Genomic DNA, 22,755 nt, shown 5'->3' with positions numbered 1-22,755 from the left:
GAACAGTCTAGTTTTCTACATTTTACTCAGTGCACATTCACCACAGTGTGAGAAGAGGTGCGCCAAGGCACACAGATGGCCCCTAGAAATGAATAAACGGCCAGCAAACAGATTTTTCCCCTTCTAGAATGCAGTACTATCCATCCTATCATCTTCAGCCCCTGAGATCCAGTGTGCTGTACTTACAGCTACAGAAATGTAAAATGGTGGCTTTGCATCATTTTATGCTTCTCTTCTCAATAATTGGCTTCACACTAGCAGAAAATGAATACACAGTCAAATTTCTAGCCATTCGGAAGCCAGACTGAATCTCTCTGAAGTCTCATTCCCTCATGTACAGCTGTAGGAAATAAATGCTTATCTAAGAGGAACCTTGAAAGAATAAAATACACAAAGAGTGTGGACACAGGTACAATGCCTGGAACCCGTGGGGTGAGGAAAGCTTTTCTCTGAATTAACTACAGGGTGGGTTACTCCAGCAAGGATATCTACCAGTGAAGAGAAGAAGTGTTCCCTCTGGGGCTGTGTGTTAACAAGCAACCTCTAGTCTCCTGTCTATGTCTGAGCAAGATCGTTGGTCTTCTGTAAATTCCTTGAGAATATAGTAGACTTTCCAGGAGATCAGATCAGCTCCCTGTTACCATATCCCTGACTACCTGTACTGAGGAAAAGGGGATTCCTTCTTTTTCTTTCTTTCTTTCTTCCTTCCTTTCTTTCTTCCCTTTCCTTTTAACTCTCCTATTGTTTGTCACGTGAAATCTCCTTTTTGTAATCTGCAGGATGCAGAGGAAGGAAGAAGCAAAAAATGAGGCTTCCTATTTAGAAAGAGTGATTTTTCTTCCCCAAATTTCAATTAATAAAAGCCAAACCAGTATCAATTTCCCACAGAAGGCGATAACTGCAAAGACATTTTGTTGGTGCCATCTTAACATTTGCGATGGGTCTAGCCTGCCGCCTAGTGGCCAACATCAGTAATAGCATTTCATTCTGTAGACAACTGAAAAAAAACCTAATCAAAGAGAAGACATGAAGCTAGGTAGCAATAAGTCAACTACCATTCCAATAGCATAAACAGAAATATATTTCTCACTGAAGAATATTTTGATGAGCTTTCTTCTTCTAAGCTCCATAAGATAAGAACATTAAACATTGAAATTGAACCTTAATCTCAGTCACTTTTGCAGATCTGTGACAAAAGTATTTTCTGAGACAAGGAGATGGAGGAAATATGTTCGCTTGTGGTTTTAAAGACTACAGTCACCAATCCTGGAGACTTTGTTGATTTGGAGCAGATCGTGAGTCAGAATTATCACGGTGAGATAGCATGAGAAGGAACAAGTTGCTCTCCTCATGATGACAGAAAGCAGAGAGTGAGGAAAAGGCTTTGGGCCAGGAATGATTTTCAAATTCACACCTTAGTGTCCTAGTCTCTCTGCAATTGTGCCTTACTCCCACCTCCTAAAATTGCAACCATCTCCCAACATTCCTGTCACTTCCCATAATAGTTTCAGCAGGCATTCTACTTTAGCCTGAGAGAAATATCTCATATGCAAACCATACCCCCTTCCTTTCACTATTTTTAGTCCAAACTATGGCTTTATCAACCATCTTTGAGCTTTAATATATTTTCAGTTAATTTGCTGCTATATCTGACCTCTTTTCCAATAAGAAGCCAGCTATACTGTGCTGACATAGGCCTGCTTTTAGTAGATGTTAATAATTCTCTTCCAGAACAAATGTATTAGTCATTTCATTTCCTCATAATCGTGTGTGTGTGTGTGTGTGTGTGTGAAAACTTTACTTTTGCTTTGGTTCCATTGCTTTTCTTTTTCTCCAGCTAATTTTCTAAAAATGGTACATTTACCTGATTGAAAATAAAATTCTTGCTGGTCTCTATCTTCCTTTTGAAGGAAATTCTGATACCCTGAAAGAAGTGTCTTTCATTGAACAGGCAGCTGCTTGCTCAGCTAGAAATAGGACACGGTAACATATCACTAAAAGTCACACACTTCTTAGATTTTCCCTTTGTATAGATCCTCTTGTCCAGTTGCATTCGCCACTAACTGGCTGTTCTCCAGTTGCGTTCTCTTCTGCCTTGCTTTCTGCACTGCCAATGCCCATCTCTTCCACCAATCGACCTCAGTGAATACTTCAGTGTTGATACTTAAAACCATGCTGAAGCTCTCCATTCCTCCTTCCTCCAAATCTGCCCCTGTTCTAGACGTCACTCTTCTCCGAAACAATGCCACTCCTGGGCCAGTGGCTCATGCCTATAATGCTAAATACTCAGGAGGCTGAGATCTGAGGGCGGTGGTTCAAAGCCAGCCAAGCAGGAAAATCTGTGAGACTTGTGTGTGTGTGTGTGTGTGTGTGTGTGTGTGTGTGTGTGTGTGTGTGTGTGTGTGTGTGTGGTGGGGGGTGAGGGGAATCATGGGGCTTGAACTCAGCCTGGGCACTGTCCCTGAGCTCTGAACTCTTCAGCTCAAGGCTACCACCCTACCCTGAGCCAAGCCCCACTTCCCATTTTCTAGAGGTTAATTAGAGATAAGAGTCTCAGGTCCTTTTGTTCACCAAGATTACTTTGAACCTTGATCCTCAGATCTCAGCCTCCTGAGTAGCTAGGATCACAGGCATGAGCCGCCATGCCCGGCATAATCTGTGAAACTTTAATCCACAGTTAACCACTGGAAAAGGTAGAAGTGGAGCTATGGCTCAACTAGTGGACCAAAAACAACTTCAGGGATAGCACCCCAAACGTAGTTTCAAACCCCAAGACTGGCGCACACACACATGTGCACACACATACACATACACACACACACACAAAATGCCACCCTCATCTGCTGAACCATTTGGACTAGAGTTGGGTACACTTGGAATTTCCACTCCCCTTTAGCCTCGTAGACATTCTCTCATTTTCTTCCTTTCAGTACTTTTTCCATGATGCTGCTGTAGCCTCTTGGTTGATTTCTTGATATCCAATTTTCTCCTTTACAATACATTCTCACTTTGTGTAACAGATTGAACATTATAAAATGTAAATAGATCACCGTTCAGAATATTTCCTTGACTGGAAAAGATAAATCACAAAAAGAAAATTCAAAAAACAAACAGGAATAGGTACTGATATCAGTTTAAGTGGGCTTTAAAAGTTGCATGAAGAGCCAAAGATGTCATTATATATTAATAAATCAATCATTCTACAAGAAAATATAGAAATTAATACATAGATACCAATACAGAACTTGCAAATACATAAAGCAAATATTTAATCTAAATGGAAAGAGAAACTCAAATACAATAACACTGAAGAATTTCAATATTCACTTTCCTCAATGGACAGATCATCCAAACATAAAATCAATAGAGGAGCATCAGAAATGAACCATATTACAGAATAAATGGACCTAACCAACATTTACAGAACATTTAACCCAAAAGCTGCATAATATACATTTGCCTTCTTAACCCTCAGAATATTCTCCCAGTCAAACCTCAATAGATTTAAAAATATGGGAATCATAACATATGTCTCCTCATACTGCAATCTATTAGCACTCCAACTTGACAGAAGATGAAGTACATACAGATATTAAATAACTGGCTTCTAAATGACTAATACAAGAAAAGTCCAAAAGTCCACAAGCTAATGAGCACAATATCACCAACATTCCATGTTCATTTTTGATGTTTTTTTAAGTTTCTTTAATTGTATGTTATTGTCGGGATAATGTATAGAAGGGTTACAGTTATAGTCATCAGGTAGTGGGTGCATTACTTCTCACACATTGATAACCCTTCTCATGTTTTTGTCCCCATTTTCCTCCTCCCACCCTCTCCCAATATCTTGTTTTTCCCCTCCCCTTCCCTATTTCAAATAAACAAACACATGGATATACAAAATACCAGGTACAAAGTCAGTTGCAGTAACAACATGAGATAAAACATATGGGGGAAAAAGAGAAAAGAAATAACTGCAGATAGTACATTAAGAACAAAAATCACAAGATAAACCTCTTGTTTCCATATCCTACAGTTCATTTTGTTTGGTCTCATCCTATATGACCATAGCTTTTGAGCTACTGTGATCCTTTGCTAAGAGAGTCCTAGATGTGTACTAATTATTTCAAATGAAGGAAACCATTGAGCCTATGTTCCTTTGGATCTGGCTTACTTCACTTGATATGATTTTTTTCCAAGACTTTCCATTTTCTTACAAATGGGGCAATGAATTTCCACGAAAATCAGGAACAAGACAAGGATGCCCACTCTTTCCACTCCTCCTTAACATAGTATTAGAATTCCTAACTAGAGAAATAAGGCAAGAAACAAGCATAAAGGAGACCCAAATTAAAAAAAAAAAGAGGAAGTGAAACTTTCCCTCTTTGCCGATGACATGATTCTGTATTTAAAGAGCCCTATAGACTCCACTCAAAGGTGCTTGAACTGATTCAAAATTTTGGCAAGGAAGCAGGGTATAAAATTAACCCTCAAAAATCAACTGCCTTCCTATATGCCAACAATGAGAGGAACGAGGCAACAATCAGGAAAGCAACTCCTTTTGCAATAGCCTTAAAGAAAATAAAGAACCTAGGAATTAACTAAGAATGTAAAAGACCTTTATGATGAAAACTTTAAAACCCTGAAAAAGGAAATTAAAGCAGAACTGAGGAAATGGAAAAACCTCTCATGTTCCTGGATTGAAAGAATTAACATCGTGAAAATGGCACTCTTGCCAAGGGCTAGCAATATATTCAATGCAATACCCATAAATATCCCAATGTCATTCTTTAAAGAAATAGAAGAAACAAACCAAAATTCCATATGGAATAATAAAAGACCCCGTATGGCAAAAACAATTCTTAGCAGAAAGAACAGCACTGGAGGAATTTCAATACCAAACTTTAGACTCTATTACAGAGCTACAGTGACCAAAACAGCTTGGTACTGGCACAAGAACAAGTCTGAAGACCAATGGAATAGAACTAAGGACCCAGATATTAATCCACAGACCTATGGCCACCTAATCTTTGATGAGGGGGCCAAAAAATAGAATGGAAGAAAGACAGCCTCTTCAACTAGTGGCACTGGTAGAACTGGTTAAGCACCTGCAGAAAACTAAAGTTAGATCCTTCTTTGTCACACTGGACCAGGATTAACTCCAAATGGATCAAACACCTCGAGGTAAAAGCAGATACACTGAAAACTTTACAAGAAGGAATAGGAGATACACTAGGTCTCCTTGGCACAGGTGGAAACTTTCTTAAGAAGAACCCAGAAACACAACAAACCAGAGAAAGTCTGGATAAATGGGACTGCATTAAACTGCAGAGCTTCTGTATGGAAAAGGACATAGCAAGTTAACTAGAAAGCCTACAGAGTGGGAGAAAATCTTCAGTAACCATACAATGGACAAAGGCCTCATGTCTAAAATATATCAACAGCTTAAAAAATTGAATCACTCCAAAGCTTATCTCCAAAGAAACAACCATCCTATTAAAAGATGGGCTAAAGACTTAAAGAGAGACTTCTCTGAAGAAGAAATAAGAATGGCCTATAGACACATGAAGAAATGCTCGACATCTCTGGCCATAAAAGAAATGCAAATCCAAACAACTCTGAGATTCCACCTCGCTCCAGTTTGAATGGCCATGATCAAGAAATCCAGTAACAACAGCTACTGGTGGGGATGTGGCCAGAAGGGATTGCTGCAACACTGTTGTTGAGAGTGTAAACTTGTTCAACCACTATGGAAAGCAATATCATGGTTCCTCAAAAGAGCTCCCCTATGACCCAGCAATTCCACTACTTGGCATTTACCTAGCAATCCAGAAACAAGGACATACTAAATCCACTAGCGCAACGATGTTCATTGCAGCACTATTTACCATAGCAAAGATATGGAACCAACCCAGATACACCTCAGGAGATGACTGGATAACAAAGATGTGGTATTTATACATGATGGAATTTTATGCTACTATCAGAAAGAACGACATCACCCCATCTGTAAGGAAAGGGAAAGACTTGGAAAAAATCATATTAAGTGAAGTAAGCCAGACTCAAAGGAACATAGATGGTTTCCCTCACTTGTAATAATTAGTACATATTTAGGACTCTCCTAGCAGAGGATTACAATAGCACAAAACCTAGGTACATACGGTTATGTAGGATAAGACTAAATGAAAGGCTCTCTAGGATATGGAAACTAGAGCTTTATCTTGAGTGATTATTGTTCATAATGTACTATGTTATCTCTTCTCCTTTGCCCTTTGGTTAATCTCATATTGTTATTGTATCTGACTTTGTTACCTGGTATACTGTGTATACGTTAATTTGTTTATTTTAAATAGGAAAGGGAAGTGGGGAAAACAAGATGATTCAGAGGGGATGGGGGGAAGGAAATGGGGACAAAAACATAAAAAGGGGTATCAATGTCTGAAAAGTAATGCACCTACTACCTGGCATATGTAATTATAACCCCTCTATACATTACCTCGATAATAATAATAAACAAAGAACTCACTAGATAAAACTCACTAGGCTAAATATTTTTGTGGAAATATATTTTATCTTTCCACAAAAATTGAAAAAATAACGCTGCAATGAACATCATTGTACTAGTAGCTTTAGTATGTTTTTGTTTCTGGACATTTGGGTAAATGCCTAGAAGCAGAATTACTGGGTCATAGGGGAGCTCTGCGTTTAAGTCTTTTGAGGAATTGCCATACTGCTTTTTAGAGTGATTGAATGAGTTTACATTCCCACCAACAGTGTTGTAGTGATCCCTCCTGGCCTCATCCCCTCCAGCATCTGTTGTTATTAGATTTCTTGATCCTGGCCATTCTAACTGGAGTGAGGTGGAATCTTAGATCGTTTTGATTTGCATTTCCTTTATGGCCAGAGAAGTTGAGGGTTTCTTCATGTGTCTATAGGCCATTCTTATTTCCTCTTCAGAGAAGACTCTCTTTTTAAGTTTTTACCCCAACGTCTAATGGGATGGTTGTTTCTTTAAGGATTTGTTTTCGAGAGATTCAATTTTTTGAGGTGTAGGTATATTTTAGATATGAGGCCCTTGTCTGTTGTATGGCTAGTGAAAATCTTTTCCCATTCTGTGGATTTCCTATTTAACTTGCTAGCTATGTCCTTTGCCATGCAGAATCTCTGCAGTTTAATGCAGCTCCATTTGTCTAAACTTTCTTTAATTTGTTGTGTTTAGGGGCTTTTAATAAGAAAGTTTTGAACTGTGCCAAGGAGCCCTAGTGTACCTTTTCAGGGTATCTGCCTTTACCTCAAGGTCTTTGATCCATTTGGAATTCTGTTGCAGGATGACATATAAGGATTCAACTTAATGTTCTGCAGGTGCTTAACCAGTTCTCCCAGCACCATTTGTTGAAGAGGCTATCTTTCTTCCATCCTACTTTTTTTCGCTCTCTTATCAAAGAGCATTCCAAAATCTGTTGAGGACCTTACAATTGATAGCACAGAACAAAAAAAAAATTATATAAAATCACTGTGAAAAATAATATACTAAAAAATAACCCTGAAATTTGAAACAAATCATGATTCATGAATGTGTACAACCTATCAAAACTGAATCAAAAGATGTTTCAAAAAATTAGGTATATAAAGGACATATGTTAAAAATGTATATGAAAAACTCACCATCAGTATCCTACTGAATGGGAAAAAGGGTGAAAGTTTTCCCTTTAAGATGAGGAGTAAGACAAGCATGCACAAGCATGCTAGGAGTCTTAGCAAGATGAACAAGGCAAATTGGAGATGATGGACGTTTAAATCATCCATGTTTGCAGATGACAAGACTAAACATGCCATCAAAATTGTCAGAACTTATAGTAGTAGGAGACAAAATTGTCGCTTCCGCCTCGACCAGCAAGGAAGACGCGACACAGGATTCTTCTCCAAGTAGTTTATTCAGGAACCCTTAACAAGCTTCTTCCTTTCTCCTTCTTCCTTTTTCTCCCCCCCCCCCCCCAACTATCCCCGGTCTTATAAGACATCCGCCTGGCCAATCCTGAAAAGCCACATGGGAGATGCCGATAGGGCCAACTACGCCAGAAGCTAAAACTTAGCCATATAAGGAGTTGTTTTTCACAGAGAGCACTCACCGTCGGGATGGCGGAAGGCGGAAACCGGTGCCATCTTTAAGGCGCTGCCCTCGCAGCTCCCCACACAAAATCAGCATGCAAGCACAATAACACCCAGTTGCAACAGGTCAGATGACTACTCCCAGCTACTTAGGAGTCAGAGATGAAGGAATGGAGTTAGAGGCCAACTGTACAAGACATCTTCAATAAAAAATCAACCACAGATAAAGGTGTCCAAGGAGAACATTTCACAGTACCCTCAGGTGGGAGAGAAGGGAAATTGTATGTTCTTAAATGTAAGAAGGCAAAAGAGAGTCCTTGGATGAATACTATGTCCTCACATAGCATGAGACTTGGAAAGATCAGGCTATTCTCCAACTCTCTTTTAAAGGTTATTAATCCTGTTTACAAGGTCAGATTCCTCATAACATAAATTCTTCCCTAAAGGGCCCACCACTTCTTACCAGAATTAAGCTTAACATGAATTTTAGAGAAAGACACAGACATTCAAATCATAGTAGATCTATAAAACACAAAAAGCAAAATGCACATGCAATAATTACACTATGTGTAAATGGATTAAGCTCTGATTAAAAAAGTAGAGATTGACAAAAAAGTTTGACTTAAACTGGGTGGGGTGACATATTACTGTAATCCTGGAATTAAGAAAGCTGAAGAAGGAAGATCGTCAGTTTGAGGTCAGCCGGGGCTTTCTAGCTGATCTATATCAACCTGGGTTGACACTCGGTCACAAAAACAAACTATAACCTAGTTACATGTTGTTCATGAGAGATTTTAGATCCAAGAATAGATATAAAAAAGTAAAAGATAAGAAAAAAGAAAACCATGAAAACTAGGATGAGACAAACAGACTTTATTAACTGCAATTTGCAGACTTAGTGCAGACCTCAACATACAGCAAGTATATAATAAATAAATATTGATTATGTAAATAAATTTCTTCTTGAGTCATTCCCATAGAAGTGATGATTAAAGCAGTATTGAAATAAGGTCTACAAAGACTAGACAAGGAAAAAAAGAGAGAGGGGGGGAGGGGGAGGGAGGGAGCAAACACCTAAATCATGGAAAATATGGGAAAGATTCATGTTTAAGAGGCATGAGAAAGATAAGAGATATGAGGATCACAAGGAAGACATGTAGGCAAGGAGAAACGGGTTTTCAAATATATGCAAGATATACATAGCATATTAATATAGATATATCTGATATATAAATATCATATCAGATATATCAAGCATATATTCTATATCATATATGATCTGCATATAGCATACATGTACTTGTCTATGTTGAATATACTTTACAGTACTTCTCTTTTATGTGCAGGAAATACGTTCTCTAAGAACCTCAATGGACGCCTGAAACTATAGATACAATCAAACCATATATATACACACCCGTTTTTTCTATGCATGTATGTTAGCAATCAGGTTTAACTTGTTATGTTAGGCTCAATAAGAGATTAACAATAAGGTCTAGTAACAAAATAGAACAATTCTAACATTCACAATATCCTATAATAAAAATCTCCATTGCTAGTAATCTTGCCCTTTGGGACCATTATGAAGTAAAATAATGGACTGTGATGCTAAGACATTTGGCCTGGATAATTAAGATGACTATATCTAAGCACAGGTAGCCTGTATCATTTGGATATACTAGATAGGCAACATATTTCTCAAGAGAAACATCAAGAGAGCACTGTATTTTATCACAATACTAAGAACAGCATACAAGTTAAAAGTTAGAAATAATTTCTGAAATTTTCCTTTTAATATTTCTGGACCACAGTTGACTTGTAGACAGAACTGGAACTGTGGAGGGCAAAGTCACCGAGAAGATACTTCTGTAACAAAAATAGTCAACATGGACGTGCTATCCCTTCCACACACCACAGAGTCCCGAAACACAAGCTTTTTCTACTGCAGAAAGGAGACACTTCATTCTCCTGACATATATAATTGTATAAAATACTAGAAACATTCCAAAGAACCATTCTTAATCAGAACCATATCGATTTGCTCAGTGTTTGTACATCTCTCTCTCCTAAATAAAACTTGGATACTTCATCCTGCTCTGTTAATGTATACTAAGTCTTTTCCTTCTGAAAAATAGCTCATCTTGTATATATAGTGTAAGCAAGTTTCTAGTGAGCCAAGTAATAAATGATGTAAAGGGAATTTGAAGGTGGCCACGAATTTTTAGCTACTTTAAGAAATATTTTCTCCATCAGAAACTTTCATGCCTGTCTTAAATTAAGGAAATAGGAGAAAGAAAGTGAAGCGATGGGATAGAAATTGATTAATATTTAATCAATTCATCTCCTGGGGCTGTAATAGAATGGTAGCAAGCCAAGATATCCTTATTAGGCATGTCTTATCTGAGTCCCTTCCCTTTTTTCTTTGTACTATACTTGCTAACTTTAATGCATTATCCAATTTCTTTCCTAAGACATATAACCTGATGATGTATAAACTATTTCCTGCTCCAATTTTAACTAAAGAAGTCAGTGCTAAAACTCTGTTTGCCGAAGAGGAGAAAATGTTTGGGTGGGGATTAAATTTTTCTCAGCTGTTGAGTGTATATCAATACATTGTGTTGGTGGGTTGGGTTTTGGATGAGCCTCTTTTGTTTCCTCTTCTTTAGATAGGATCACCTTGATTTTAGCACTTTAACAGTTCCTTCCCTGTCCTGCTTCTCATTTGAAGAGGATCTAAATGGCTAGGCCAGAAGTGTTTACATGAGCCAATTTTTTATTTCATTTCATCTATAGTACAAAATTACTTTTTAATGTTTCAGCATACTTCCTACATTATCTGTGTCCTCTTAGAAAATAAGGAGTTAGTTTGTCCAGGACTAATCAGTATCACTGTAAACCAACACATATGTGATTTCTTAATAGCCATCTCTATAAGAAGCAGAAAGAAATCTGAGATAAATCTCCAATCATATATTTTATTGAACAAAATAAATTGTATTTCAATGTGTAACCAATATCAAATTGTTAAGGAATTTTGCACTTTTTTTGTATTGAAGGGCTACAGTTACATTTGTCAGGTAATGGGTATATTACTTCTCCAACCTTGATACCTCTTCTCAGGTTTTTGTCCCCCTTTCCACCCCCAAATCATCTTGTTTTGTACTGTTATTGAAATCTAAAGTGTATATTAAACTTAAAGTAGATATACCCAGCCGAGATGAAAATTTGCTTGAGAAATCTTGATCCAGGAAGTGCAGCTGTGCTCAACATGGTAGAGCCTTGAACTGAAGAACTCAGGGACAGCACTAGGCCCAGAGTTCCCCTTGACCAACAAAAAAGAAAAAAAAGAAAAGAAATCTTGATCCAGGATTGGATGTGATGGTTCATATTTGTAACTCTACACTTAGGAAGCTAAAGTAGGAAAAGCCTGGGTCTACATGGTCCCCCATTGCAGAAATAAAACAAAACAAAAATCCTGGTCTATGCATAGATCTCATATATTTTATAGGAGAAAAAGCAGATTTGCATACCCATGTTCAAATAATATTTTCTAGTAAATGAACCAAAACCCAATTTTTTTTATTTTTTTGCCAGTCCTGGGCTTCAGCTCAGGGCCTGAGCACTGTCCTTGGACTTTCTCAAGGCAAGAGCTCTACCACTTGAGCTTCAGCACCACTTCCGGCTTTTTCTATATATGTGGTACCAAGGAATCGAACCCGGGTCTTCGTGCATGGTAGGCAAGCACTTTAACCACTAGGCCAAAAAAAACTCCTGGCCCCGAAACCCAATTTTTAAGTTAACAGAAAGTTTAAATTTAAAGAATGCAATCCTCTTGTTTCTACTTCCTCTGTAGCTTGGATAACAGCTATATAGGCACCATGTTCAGCCTTTATGGCTTGATATGGAGTCTCATTGACTTCCTATAGGGCTAACTTCAAATTGTATACCTCCTGACCTTATCCACCTTAGTAACTTGAATTACAGCAAGAACCACTATACCTGCCTCTTTTTTCCATCCAGTCCTTTTTTCTCAGTTTTACTAAAGGTTATTTATGCATTATCTTCAAATGTATACAGCTTTTCTTCAGTGTCTATTGATAATACTAACCATGGTATTTTTCTCTTCAGGCAATACATTTTTCATCTCTGGAGTTTAAATTTGAATATTTTCTACATATAGCTTCCATATGTCTCATCATAACCATGCTTTCCTCTCTTTCCTTGAACATATGGATTGCATTTTTAAATGCTGCTTTAACATCTTTGCCTTCTATTTTTTTTTTTTTTTTGCCTGAGCACTGTCCTTGGACTTTCTCAAGGCTAGAGCTCTACCACTTGAGCCTCAGCACCACTTCCGGCTTTTTTCTATGTATGTGGTACCGAGGAATTGAACCCAGGTCTTCGTGCACGCTAGGCAAGCACGATACCACTAGGCCAAACTCCTTTTATATATGTCTATTTTTTTTGGGGGGGGGATCAGTCATGGGGCTTGAACTCTGGGCCTGGGTGCTGTCCCTGAGCTCTTCAGCTCAAGACTACCCCTTGAGCCACAGTGCCACTTCCCGTTTTCTAGTGGTTAAGTGGAGATAAAGAGTCTCATGGTGTTTAGTGCCGGGGCTGGCTTTGAACTGTGATCCTCACACCTGAGCCTCCTGAGTAGCTAGGGGAACTGTTTTAGTTGTTTTATAATTATTAGTTTTTATATTATCGTGTTTGTGGACATTTTTCTGTAGATTATTACTTGGAATCATTTTATCCTTGTCTTGTTTTCAACCTTTTTAAGAAAGGCCCCAAACAGCCTTCAATCTACATAGAACTTGACCTCACTGTTGAAGCAATGCTCGTCTAAGAACCCATCTTAGAAAATTTTTCTACTTTGGTAAGTTGTTGCACAAACTATTTCTGACCCTGTGTGGGCTGTGGGTTAGGTCAAGGGCCTGAAGAGACCTCTTTGCACAGGGCTAGCATTTCCTAGGCTTCATCCCAGCCTTTTAACAAAACTCTATAGTCTGGGAGTATATCAATAACAGAAATTTACTTAGCACAGTTCTAGAAGCTGAGAAGCCCGAGTTCAAGGCAGCAGCAGACAGGTGAGGATGCACAGCTAGTTCACAGCCAGCACCTTCAGCTCATAGCTGAAGGCTGTGAGGAAGCTCTCTTGGCCTCAGTGTGTGTGTGTGTGTGTGTGTGTGTGTGTGTGTGTGTGTGTGTGTGTGTGTGTGTGTGCAGTACTCAGATCTCAGCATCCTGAATGTCTAGGATTACAGATATGACTCCCCTGTTGCCCAGCTGGGCTTACATTTCATAAGGAAAAATGGTACTCCTGGAGGCTCTGCCTTTGTGACATCAACACTTTCTGAAAGTTCTCCTTTCCTAATGCCAGCAGCTTGTGAGTTAGGATTACAATGCAATCATTTGGGGAACACAAACCTTCAACCATAACTCACACCTTCTACTCTCATGTGCATACATGTTCTTCCACAAAGCCACCTCCTATGCAGGACTCTGGCCTACAAAGTCCCACAGATCAGCAAAAAAAATGAAGATATCTTGGGTTTCCCTTCCCTACAAAGACAGAGCCAGGCACTGCAGTGCTCACATCATTGACTTCCTTCACAGAGGAATCAACACAGACATGACTGTCCAACATCTGAAAACAATTGTCTTCTATAAACTTTGTCCTGTTTCTGGTTATTGAAGAGCAGAGGTAAGTCTAATTCCAATTAGTCAATCAGAGTCCAAAAGATATAAAATTTAATCGTTGTTCATTTGATACATATTGATTGAATGGCTACTGTACATGAAAACCTGCCAAGAGCTGGGGATGAACTATTGAACGACAAAATAAATGGTGTCTGCCCTCAGGTTATGGCAGCCTAACAGAGAAAAACAACAATAACTGAATAATTGCTCAAGTGAATATGTAATATAAATCTTGAAAAGTGGTAGGAGAGAGCAAAGTGCTGTAATAAAATATACAGTAAGGATATAATATATAATGGGAAGGCCTAACTTAGACCAGGAAATCAAGAAAAGTTTACTAAGACAAGGGGCATTTGAACCAGGATATAAGGGAGTAAAAAGATCTAGGATTAGTGATTTGTAGGGCAAGAAGACTGCCAAGAAAAAAAAAAGCATAGACAAAACACCTAATTGAATCTTTAAGAGTCATCAAGTCCAATTTTTAAACTGTGTAATACTCAGAGACTTTATGGCATTATGTAAGTAGCAAGATGGAGGGGGGCAAAGACTCTGGAAGCCAGGACTGAGGACTGAAATCTTTTGGACTAGTAGTAGTCCACGATCACTAAACAAATGAATATAAGACCTGAATGTTTTGTATCAGAACATTTGTTATTGTATGCTCCTATATTATAGAGTATAAATCATTTTATAGTTTATTTTCATTAAAAAATAATGATAGCCAAAACTTTAAGGTAAACTTTTGATTGCCAATAATTTTATATATTTACAAAGTATATCATGTGAAGTATTTAAAAATGTACACGAGAACACAACACAGAAGAGAGTGAACAAGCATGCTGAAGTCAAAACAGCATCATAATGGCCTCCAAGTGGCAATGCAGCTCCCTAAGTGGCTGAAGTACCCCCCAGAGAGTCTCCCTCAGCTGTGGAAACCATTAGCACTTTCAGACATTTTGGGAAGCGCGTCAATTGCCCCATTCCAAGCTTAATTGGCATAATAAATGTCAATTAGAGCTGCTTTAAAATTTTAAACAGCAAAACTCAAGTGAAGCTATGTGTGTATAGATTCATACAAAGCTTCTCTACAAGAAGTCTCTTCTAGGAGAAGCTAAAGAGTCTCTTCACGGGGAATTTACATTACCCTGGGCATAGGAATACACACAGCAACCTTACCTCCATGTACAAATTTTCCCAGCTATCCTAACATATACCACATCAATGGCTTATGAACTGGTATATGTCTAATGCATCAGCAGAATTCAATTTCTTGGCACAAATATATACAGAACATCCACTATGGATCAAAACCAGAAATTCCATAGTGAACAAGGTGGATAAACAGTCACTGCATGTGCATGCCAGGGTCTCCTAACATCCTAGCAGAGTTCTTTCCTCACTTTCCTTATAGAGCTTAAAAAGCAACAGCCACCCAGGATGGATATAAAATAAAGTCTCTGGTTACTTTTAAGCGTGGCAAAAAAAGAACCCAACTTTTTTTAAATGAATGGTTCATTCCAGTATCCAAAGGAAAAGAAAAACTGTCCATTGAAGTTTATGTAGCCCAAGCTGCCAACTGTTTGAAGTCATCATCGTCTTCTTCTGCCCTCCTAGAAGATGCTGGAACATGAAGGGGATTTTTAAAAATTAGTAATTACTATCATTCATAGTTCACCATTAAAAAAAAACAGGTACAAATTAGATACAAAATATATTCTTTCTGGGTGCGGTGGTAATCCTAGCTATTCAAGAGGCTGAGATCTGAGGATAAAGGTTCAAAGCCAGCCCAGGCACTGAAAACCCTGAGACTTCTATCTCCAATTAATCACTAGAAAATAAGAAGTGGAGCTGTGGCTCAGAGGTAGGGTGGTAGCCTTGAGCTGAAGAGCTCAGGGACGGCGCCCAGGCCTAGAGTTCAAGCCCTATGTCCCACAAAAAAATGCATATATAAATACATAAATACATAAATATATATATATATATATGAAGCTGGGAGCTAGTGGCTCACATATGTAATCCTAGATACTCAGGAGGCTAAGACCTGAGGATCAAAGTTCAAAGCCAGCCTAAGCAAGGAAACCTGTAAGATTCTCATCTCCAATCAGCCAGCAAAAAGGTGGAAGCGGAGATGTGGCTCAAAAGGAAGAGTACTAGCCTTAAACATAATAGCTCAGAGACAGTACTCAGGCCCTGAGTTCCAGCCCCGGGACCTGCACCAAAATAAATTTATTTAATAAATTGAATACAAGCAAAGTGATGAGCTTGGCTCTAATTTGAAGGAATTATGGGAACCTAGGCAAAGTTGCTGGGTGGCAGACCTGCGCGGGACCGGTGTGCGTATGACGGCATGCTCGGCTTTCTAGCTGGTTGTGCTGGGAGAGAAGAGGAAGGCACATTTGGGAGCCGGATGTTTGTCATCTTTTGATTTAATTCCTCCTGCTCCAATTCTTCAAGCTCTGCCATCAACTCATCCTGAACACAGGAGAAAGAAAGAATTACAGAGTTAACGTTTCAAGAAGTGGGTTTCCCTAAACACAATAATGAGAACATCTGCTACCCAATTGATATGTGAGAACCCAGTGAAATGGAATATTTATTTTAAAACTAAGGCTTTGTTGCAACACTGAGCAATGATTAAAAAATGAATATTTGAGGTTGTGCATATTTGTTGTAGTTAATCTTATAATACTTCAGTAAACAGCCATTCAAGTAATTTGTGCTAGCTGAATGTATAATCGCCTCAGTTTCAGAGAAATTTACACCTTGCCTGTCATTATTGTAATATGTCCTTTTTTCTTCTCCTGATGAGAATCCATAAAACTAATTGCAGAAAATAAATATTTTTATTGGATTAATGCTTCCAAAATAAAAAATCCACGCAAGGCAAAACCACAGGGCATACAAAATAAAAAGATTCAAAGATAATGTGGTTCCTTTGTAAGTCATCAAAGTCAATATAAATTGTGTTTGTTTGGGTTCATCAAATTCTTCTTTCTTTTTAAGAATGATCCCAGGGCTTGGTTTAATCACAAACTATTCCCTATCCAAACACTGTAGAGAGACAATAGTCTCTTGAGAGAAAGAAACTAGAAGTCAAAAGTAAATTGATTGTAAATGGATCATCACAAAGAAAAATGATCTGTCCTTCCAAGCCATACAAAAATGGGCCATGAAGCCAGGTACCAGCAGCTCATTATGCCTGTGACCCTACCTACTGAGGAGGCTGAGACCTGAGGATCCTTATTCAAAGCCAGCCTGGGCAGGAAAGTCTGTGAGACTCTTCTCTCCAATAAACCATTCCTTAAAAAGCCAGAAGTGGAATTCTGGATCAAATTGTAGAGCCCTGTTCTTGAGCAAAAGAAGCTCAAGGACAACTCCAGCCTGAGTTCAAGTTCCAGGAGCAGTGCAAACACGCATACGCATACATATACATACACACACACACACACACACACACACACACACACACACACACACACACACGGCACAGGGCACGGCACGGCATGGCACAGCACAAAAGAACAGGAAAAAAAATCTGATCATGAGATGATTTGACTGGCACATTCTATTTTTGCCAAACTCTGGTCCACACCATTTTAAATAGTTGAAAACAAATGGCATTATGTAGGATTACATACAGCCTCAATTTATTTGCTGGATGTGTCATATTTACTACTACATAAAAGGTTAGCTCGGTGACTCACACCTGTAATCCTCTCAGGAGGCTGAGAGCTGAGGATCGTGGTTCAAAGCCAGCCAGAGCACTAAAATGTCTGTGAGACTCTTATCTCCAGTTAATCACCAGAAAACGGGAAGTGGCACTGTGACTCAAGGGTAGGGTGGTAACCTTGAGCTGAAGAGCTCAGGGACAGAGCCAAGGCCCAGAGTTCAAGTCCCATGACTGACAAAAAAAAAAGGCAGAAGGTTACTAAACACGTCCTTCTCTGACTCATGTGTGCTTTGAGTACCAATGAAATTTGCAATGCAAACATCACCATTATAATTATAGTCTGCCTGTACTATTAGACTGATTAATCTAAATGGAATATGTGTTAATAATGCCACTCCAAACCTATCTTGTTTCACAGTCTGCATAATAAACAGAGGTATCCTACCCTCTAATTTAGCAGCCACAGAGCATGGTTATGTCTGTTCCTTGCAGTGACACAGCCTGATTCCCTCGTCCAGATGTGTGAACACCAAATGCCTCATAATGGGGCCATTTACACTCTAACTACTAAAAGTTACTAACTTCACATAATCACACGCTGGGTTTTTTTTTTCCTTAATAGCTGAAAACTTAATTAGACGGCTGTTTGCCAAACTCTATTAATCTTTTCTTGAAATCGGAGCTACTAACACTTCATATCCCTTCTATGAGAAGTATGTTTTTAACAAATATCATTCATGCTAGAAGCAATTAAGAGACCTGCCTATGGTATATAGGACAGGAGCTAATCTTTATTACAGGGACAATAGCACCTTCAAGAGACTGTCACTTTCAACTCATCACCTACCTCATCAAAGCCATCACCAAATTGAACACGTTGAGAAAATGCTTCTGAGATTTCTTGGGCAATATCCTGTTGCTCGCTGATATCTTGCATCAAGTCATCTATTTTGTTCAGATCCCTAGGAAATATTTTGTGGAAATGTTTTAGAGTTTTCATGTACTGTAATGAGTCTAGATATAATCTCATATAAAAAAAAACAACTTTGAGTACAATTTGCACTTCAAAAAACTTAATCCTGTACATGCACATACATTTGAAATATCAAGTAAATATCTATTACCTCACTACAAGATAAATGACTTTTTCATATTCATAGACTCATTTGGAAATTTTGTCTAGTAGGAGGTGGGTAAAATTTAGATACAACCTGTTGTGTGTCAACTCTGCAGAAGATTTACCTGGATCTCTGCGACTGTCATGACTAAGACGACTAAGACAGCTCTCAGTATCAACTCTGAGCACAGCCCTTTGGAGAAAGTAAGGTGGGCTACTAGAGATGTATTTTCTACAATAACTAGTAACTGTGAAACCCAGCCTCCTTGAAGGTGATCCCACAGTGTGGATTCTCTGGAAGGTCACAAAGGAGAGTGGATTAGGTCTATGAATCTCTCAAAGAAGCAGTATCTTCTGCAAAAGAATCAAGTAGCCACACAGCCAGGATAGACAGCTACTTCAAAGTCAGGCCAGGCCAGGCTCTTAACTGTTTCTTTAATACCTTGAATCATCCTCCAACTCTGGGCCAAAGTGACTGAATTTTTTAAAACATAACCATATCCCTTGTTTTGAAATGACTTAACCATTGAAAACCTGAGTCTAGACATACTAAAATTTTCTAAGACTCTCAGACTACATATATATATAAATACATATATATATATATATATTAGACAAGTTCAATACTTTAACATACCTCATGTGCTGGTAAGAAATAATGCTTTGGCCTGGCACAAGTGGCTCACGCCTGTAGCTATAATCCTACCTACTCAGGAGGCTGAGATGTAAAGGGTTTAAAACCAGCTCAGGCAGAAAGTTTGTGAGACTCTAATTCCTCATTAATTGCCAAAAAGACAGAAGTGGAGCTGTGACTCATGTGGTAGAGCATTAGCCATGAGCAAAATGCTCCCAGAGAATACCCAGGGGCTGAGCTGAGTTCAAGCCCCAAGATCAGCACATATACAAAATAATAATAAAAATGCTTTGTACCGCTTTCCACCACCCTCTATCTCCAATCCTTATTTTGTTATAATAAATATATTTATTAAGAAGAGTATGGGACATATATGTAAAAAAAATTGTAGCGGGCAGTGAATTTTTTTTTGCCAAAGTAACACAATAATACAATGCTGCTATGCTGTGGGAAAGGCTGGCATGGTGATACATTTCAGCACCCAGTGTACAGTAACAAGAGATGATTTTTTTTTTGCCAGTCTTGGGCCATGAACTCAGGTCCTGAGCACTGTCCTCGGGCTTTTTCAAGGCTAGAGCTCTACCACTTGAGCCACAGCACCACTTCTTGCTTTTTTCTATGTATGTGGTACCAAGGAATTGAACCCAGGTCCTTGTGCCTGCTAGGCAGGCACTCTATTAGTGAGCTACCAAGGCAAGGGTAGTTGTCTTCATGCCTCACGTATGACTCTTATGTTCCCTTGATCAGGCTTTCATTATCAATATCCCACATCAAGGAAAGAACCAGTCCTGGGCATTTATTTCCCATTGCAAAACCTAAGCCAAACTCCTACCAATTCCACTACCTCTAAGAATATTGATTATTGAGTGCTTACTTTTTTATTCCAGGAACATGAGTGCTTACTTTTTTATTCCAGGAACAAAATGAGAACTCACTAACCAAAGTATCATAAACACTGTCTCCACATGAATGAAGTACAATTGGTTATTTCCAGTTTATAAGTACCCAAATCAACTGGGATTATAAACAAACAAACAAAAAAGATTCCCACTGGAAGCCAAAGGGGAAATAAGGAAGTAGACAAATGAAGGGAAGAGGGGAGAGAATGCAGTCATAACGCACATCCTGTGAAACTAGGAAAGTGAGGGGAGGTACTGTATTGGGTTAGGAGATGAGAAAAGTGGTACTATTAATTAAGATACATTGTAATTACGTGATGTGTTGAAAGGTAATCCCTTTGTACAATGACTTGGAGATAATAAAAATATAATTTAACAATGATGAAATGTGATTCCTATACTATTTTTGTATGTGGTTCAGAAATATTAGATCAAATAGGCTAAGGAACTTAGTTAAAGAACAAAACAAGAAATAGGGAATGGAAGGGGAAAACAAGATGATTGGGAGGGCCAAGAGAGGGAAACAGGGACAAAAACTTGAGAAGGGGTATCAAGGTTCTAGAAGTAATGTACCCATTACCTGATAAATGTAACCGTAACCCCTTTATGCATTATCCCGACAATAAAATACAACAAAAAAAAGTCAGGGTTGAGTGCTTTCCTAACTTGCTGTAGACCTGGGTTCAGTGCCTAGTATCAGAAAAAAAAATCACTTTCCTAAAAACAAAAAGTACCAATCTTAATCTTGAGCAAGGAGTCTGGGCATCTGTATTCTCTTTAATATCTCTCTAGATGATTCAAAAAAGTCGACCACTATTCTATGACTCTAAAACCCTCACAGATGTTGGCATTACAGTCTTATTAAAAATACAGAATTAAATTAGTTACAAGTGGAATTCAGGCAATCATAAGGGAACTCAGAAACACTAAAGGCAAAAATGAATGCATTTTCTTTTCCCATTTTTATCTTCCTCCCTCCCTTGCATCCTCTTCCTCTCTTCCTTCTTTTTTGTTTTTTCATCACCGTAACCTCTAACCACTTCTGAGAAAGTATCCTATTCAATAGATCAAACAAGCCTCAAATGTGTGAGACGAGTCTTGCCCCAGCCACCATATAATTCCAGTCTCTTCTCCACACTGTGGGCGGTCACCAGTCAAAGGAGAGTGGCACCACTCACAAGTTATCATGAACTGTCTTCATGGCTTTGGCTGCATAGCCCATGTTCTTCAGCACCTCCGCGTTGGTGTGGGAGTTTTCCAGGGCTTCTCTCTGGAACTCAATGGTGGACAACGTGCCATCAATCTGAGTGAGTTGCTTCTCCAACCTTTTCTTTCTCTTCAATGCCTGTAATGCCGCTAAATAAGGGAGAGGCCACATTTATAACACAGAAGATCAAGATTCATACTCCAGAGACATTTACTCAGACTAAACAGAGACCCAGAACTGCATCAAAGAACATGTCCATTAACCCTGAGAAACAATTCTGTTCTTCTCAATATAACAGAAGGCTCCCTTGGATGTTTTGCTACAGTATTCTCTCTTCCAAACATCTGGCAGGTATAAGAGAATAGGAAGTGAATTCTCATATTCCACAACATATACCACAGAAGATGGCTCTGTGGATAATGAATTTTGGATAAAGAATTGGTTAAAAAAAAGGGCCAGGAGTTTGGCTTAGTGATAGAAAGCTTGCCTCACATGCACAAAGACCTAGGTTCAATTCCTCAGTACCACATACATAGGGGAAAAAAGCCAGAAGTGATAGAGCTCTAGCCTTGAGAAAGCCCAAGGAGAGTCCTCAGGCCCTGAGTTAAAGCAGCAGGACTGGCAAAAAAAAGGGGGGGGGGCGAGGGGGGGTGGGGAGATGTGGTAGAAAAACTATGCAAAAGGAAAATAACTATGGAAAGGAGGGCAGTACCTTGAGGGCCTGTTGCCTTAAAGGCAAGTTTATTGTAACCCAGGGCATTGGCAGTAGCTTCTTTAAAGTTAGGCAGCTAGTGAACTGAACCTGCAGTTCTGAGCTGCATGTCTTTATCTAAAACGATTATAAAATGGCCAAGTTACATCCAACCATGAGGGTCCTGAGCCACAGCACAGCCAGAGTCATACTTAAGGACTACATAGAACACAGTGAGCAAAAAGAGCATCACCTTTAAAGAAAGAAGATCCAAACAATTCTCATATTCATTCCAACATGGTAAGCTTCCTTGCTTCCCTCTGAAGCACAGAACTACTAAGAGAATCCCTCTGACTCAAGCACCTTAAAAGCCATCCCTCTACAAAAAAAAAAAAAAAAAAAAAGTCGATTTTGTCAAGCTTTGGGGAAAGCGCAAGTAAGGATACAAGCATAACAAAAAGTAAGAACTGACTGTAAGGGGCTGGGAGTTTGGCCTAGTGGTAGAGTGCTTGTCTAGCATGCACAAAGACCCAGATTTGATTCCTGGGTACCACATACACAGAACAAAAGCCGAAAGTGATGCTGAGGCTCTCTTGGTAGAGCTCCAGCCTTGAGAAAGTCCAAGGACAGTGCTCAGGCCCTGAGCTCAAGCCCAGGACTAACACCAACAACAAAAAAAGAGAGCTGATTGTATTTGGCAAAAGGACTCAAATGGTTTGCAGATT

The 22,755-nt window shown here is 38.9% G+C and overlaps 1 protein-coding gene and 1 long non-coding RNA gene across 3 annotated transcripts in view; one reads left to right on the top strand and one right to left on the bottom strand.

Annotated features, from left to right (window-relative positions):
* The first annotated feature begins 1,251 nt into the window (after positions 1-1,251).
* On the top strand, positions 1,252-13,812 carry LOC150058937 (uncharacterized). The gene is made up of 3 exons (XR_016536665.1): positions 1,252-1,314; positions 12,893-12,988; positions 13,596-13,812. It is a non-coding gene; the product is annotated as an uncharacterized LOC150058937 (long non-coding RNA).
* Positions 13,796-22,755, bottom strand: part of Chmp4c (charged multivesicular body protein 4C) — a 43,621-nt gene continuing 34,661 nt past the window's right edge. For both annotated transcript variants that reach the window (XM_090338995.1, XM_090338994.1), the window contains 4 exons: positions 21,311-21,488; positions 18,330-18,444; positions 16,131-16,284; positions 13,796-15,432 (listed from right to left, as the gene is read on the bottom strand). In XM_090338995.1, coding sequence (XP_090195121.1) covers positions 15,368-15,432; positions 16,131-16,284; positions 18,330-18,444; positions 21,311-21,488 — 512 coding nt within the window. In that variant the 3' untranslated portion in view covers positions 13,796-15,367. The remainder of the gene's footprint in view (positions 15,433-16,130; positions 16,285-18,329; positions 18,445-21,310; positions 21,489-22,755) is intronic.

The sequence above is a fragment of the Megascapheus bottae genome, chromosome 9, assembly GCF_031878675.1.
Source record: "Megascapheus bottae isolate mThoBot1 chromosome 9, mThoBot2.hap1, whole genome shotgun sequence".
In the NCBI taxonomy this organism is placed as follows: domain Eukaryota; kingdom Metazoa; phylum Chordata; class Mammalia; order Rodentia; family Geomyidae; genus Megascapheus; species Megascapheus bottae.
Note: the sequence above shows the minus strand (reverse complement) of the source record. Positions and strands in the feature narration are given on the sequence as shown.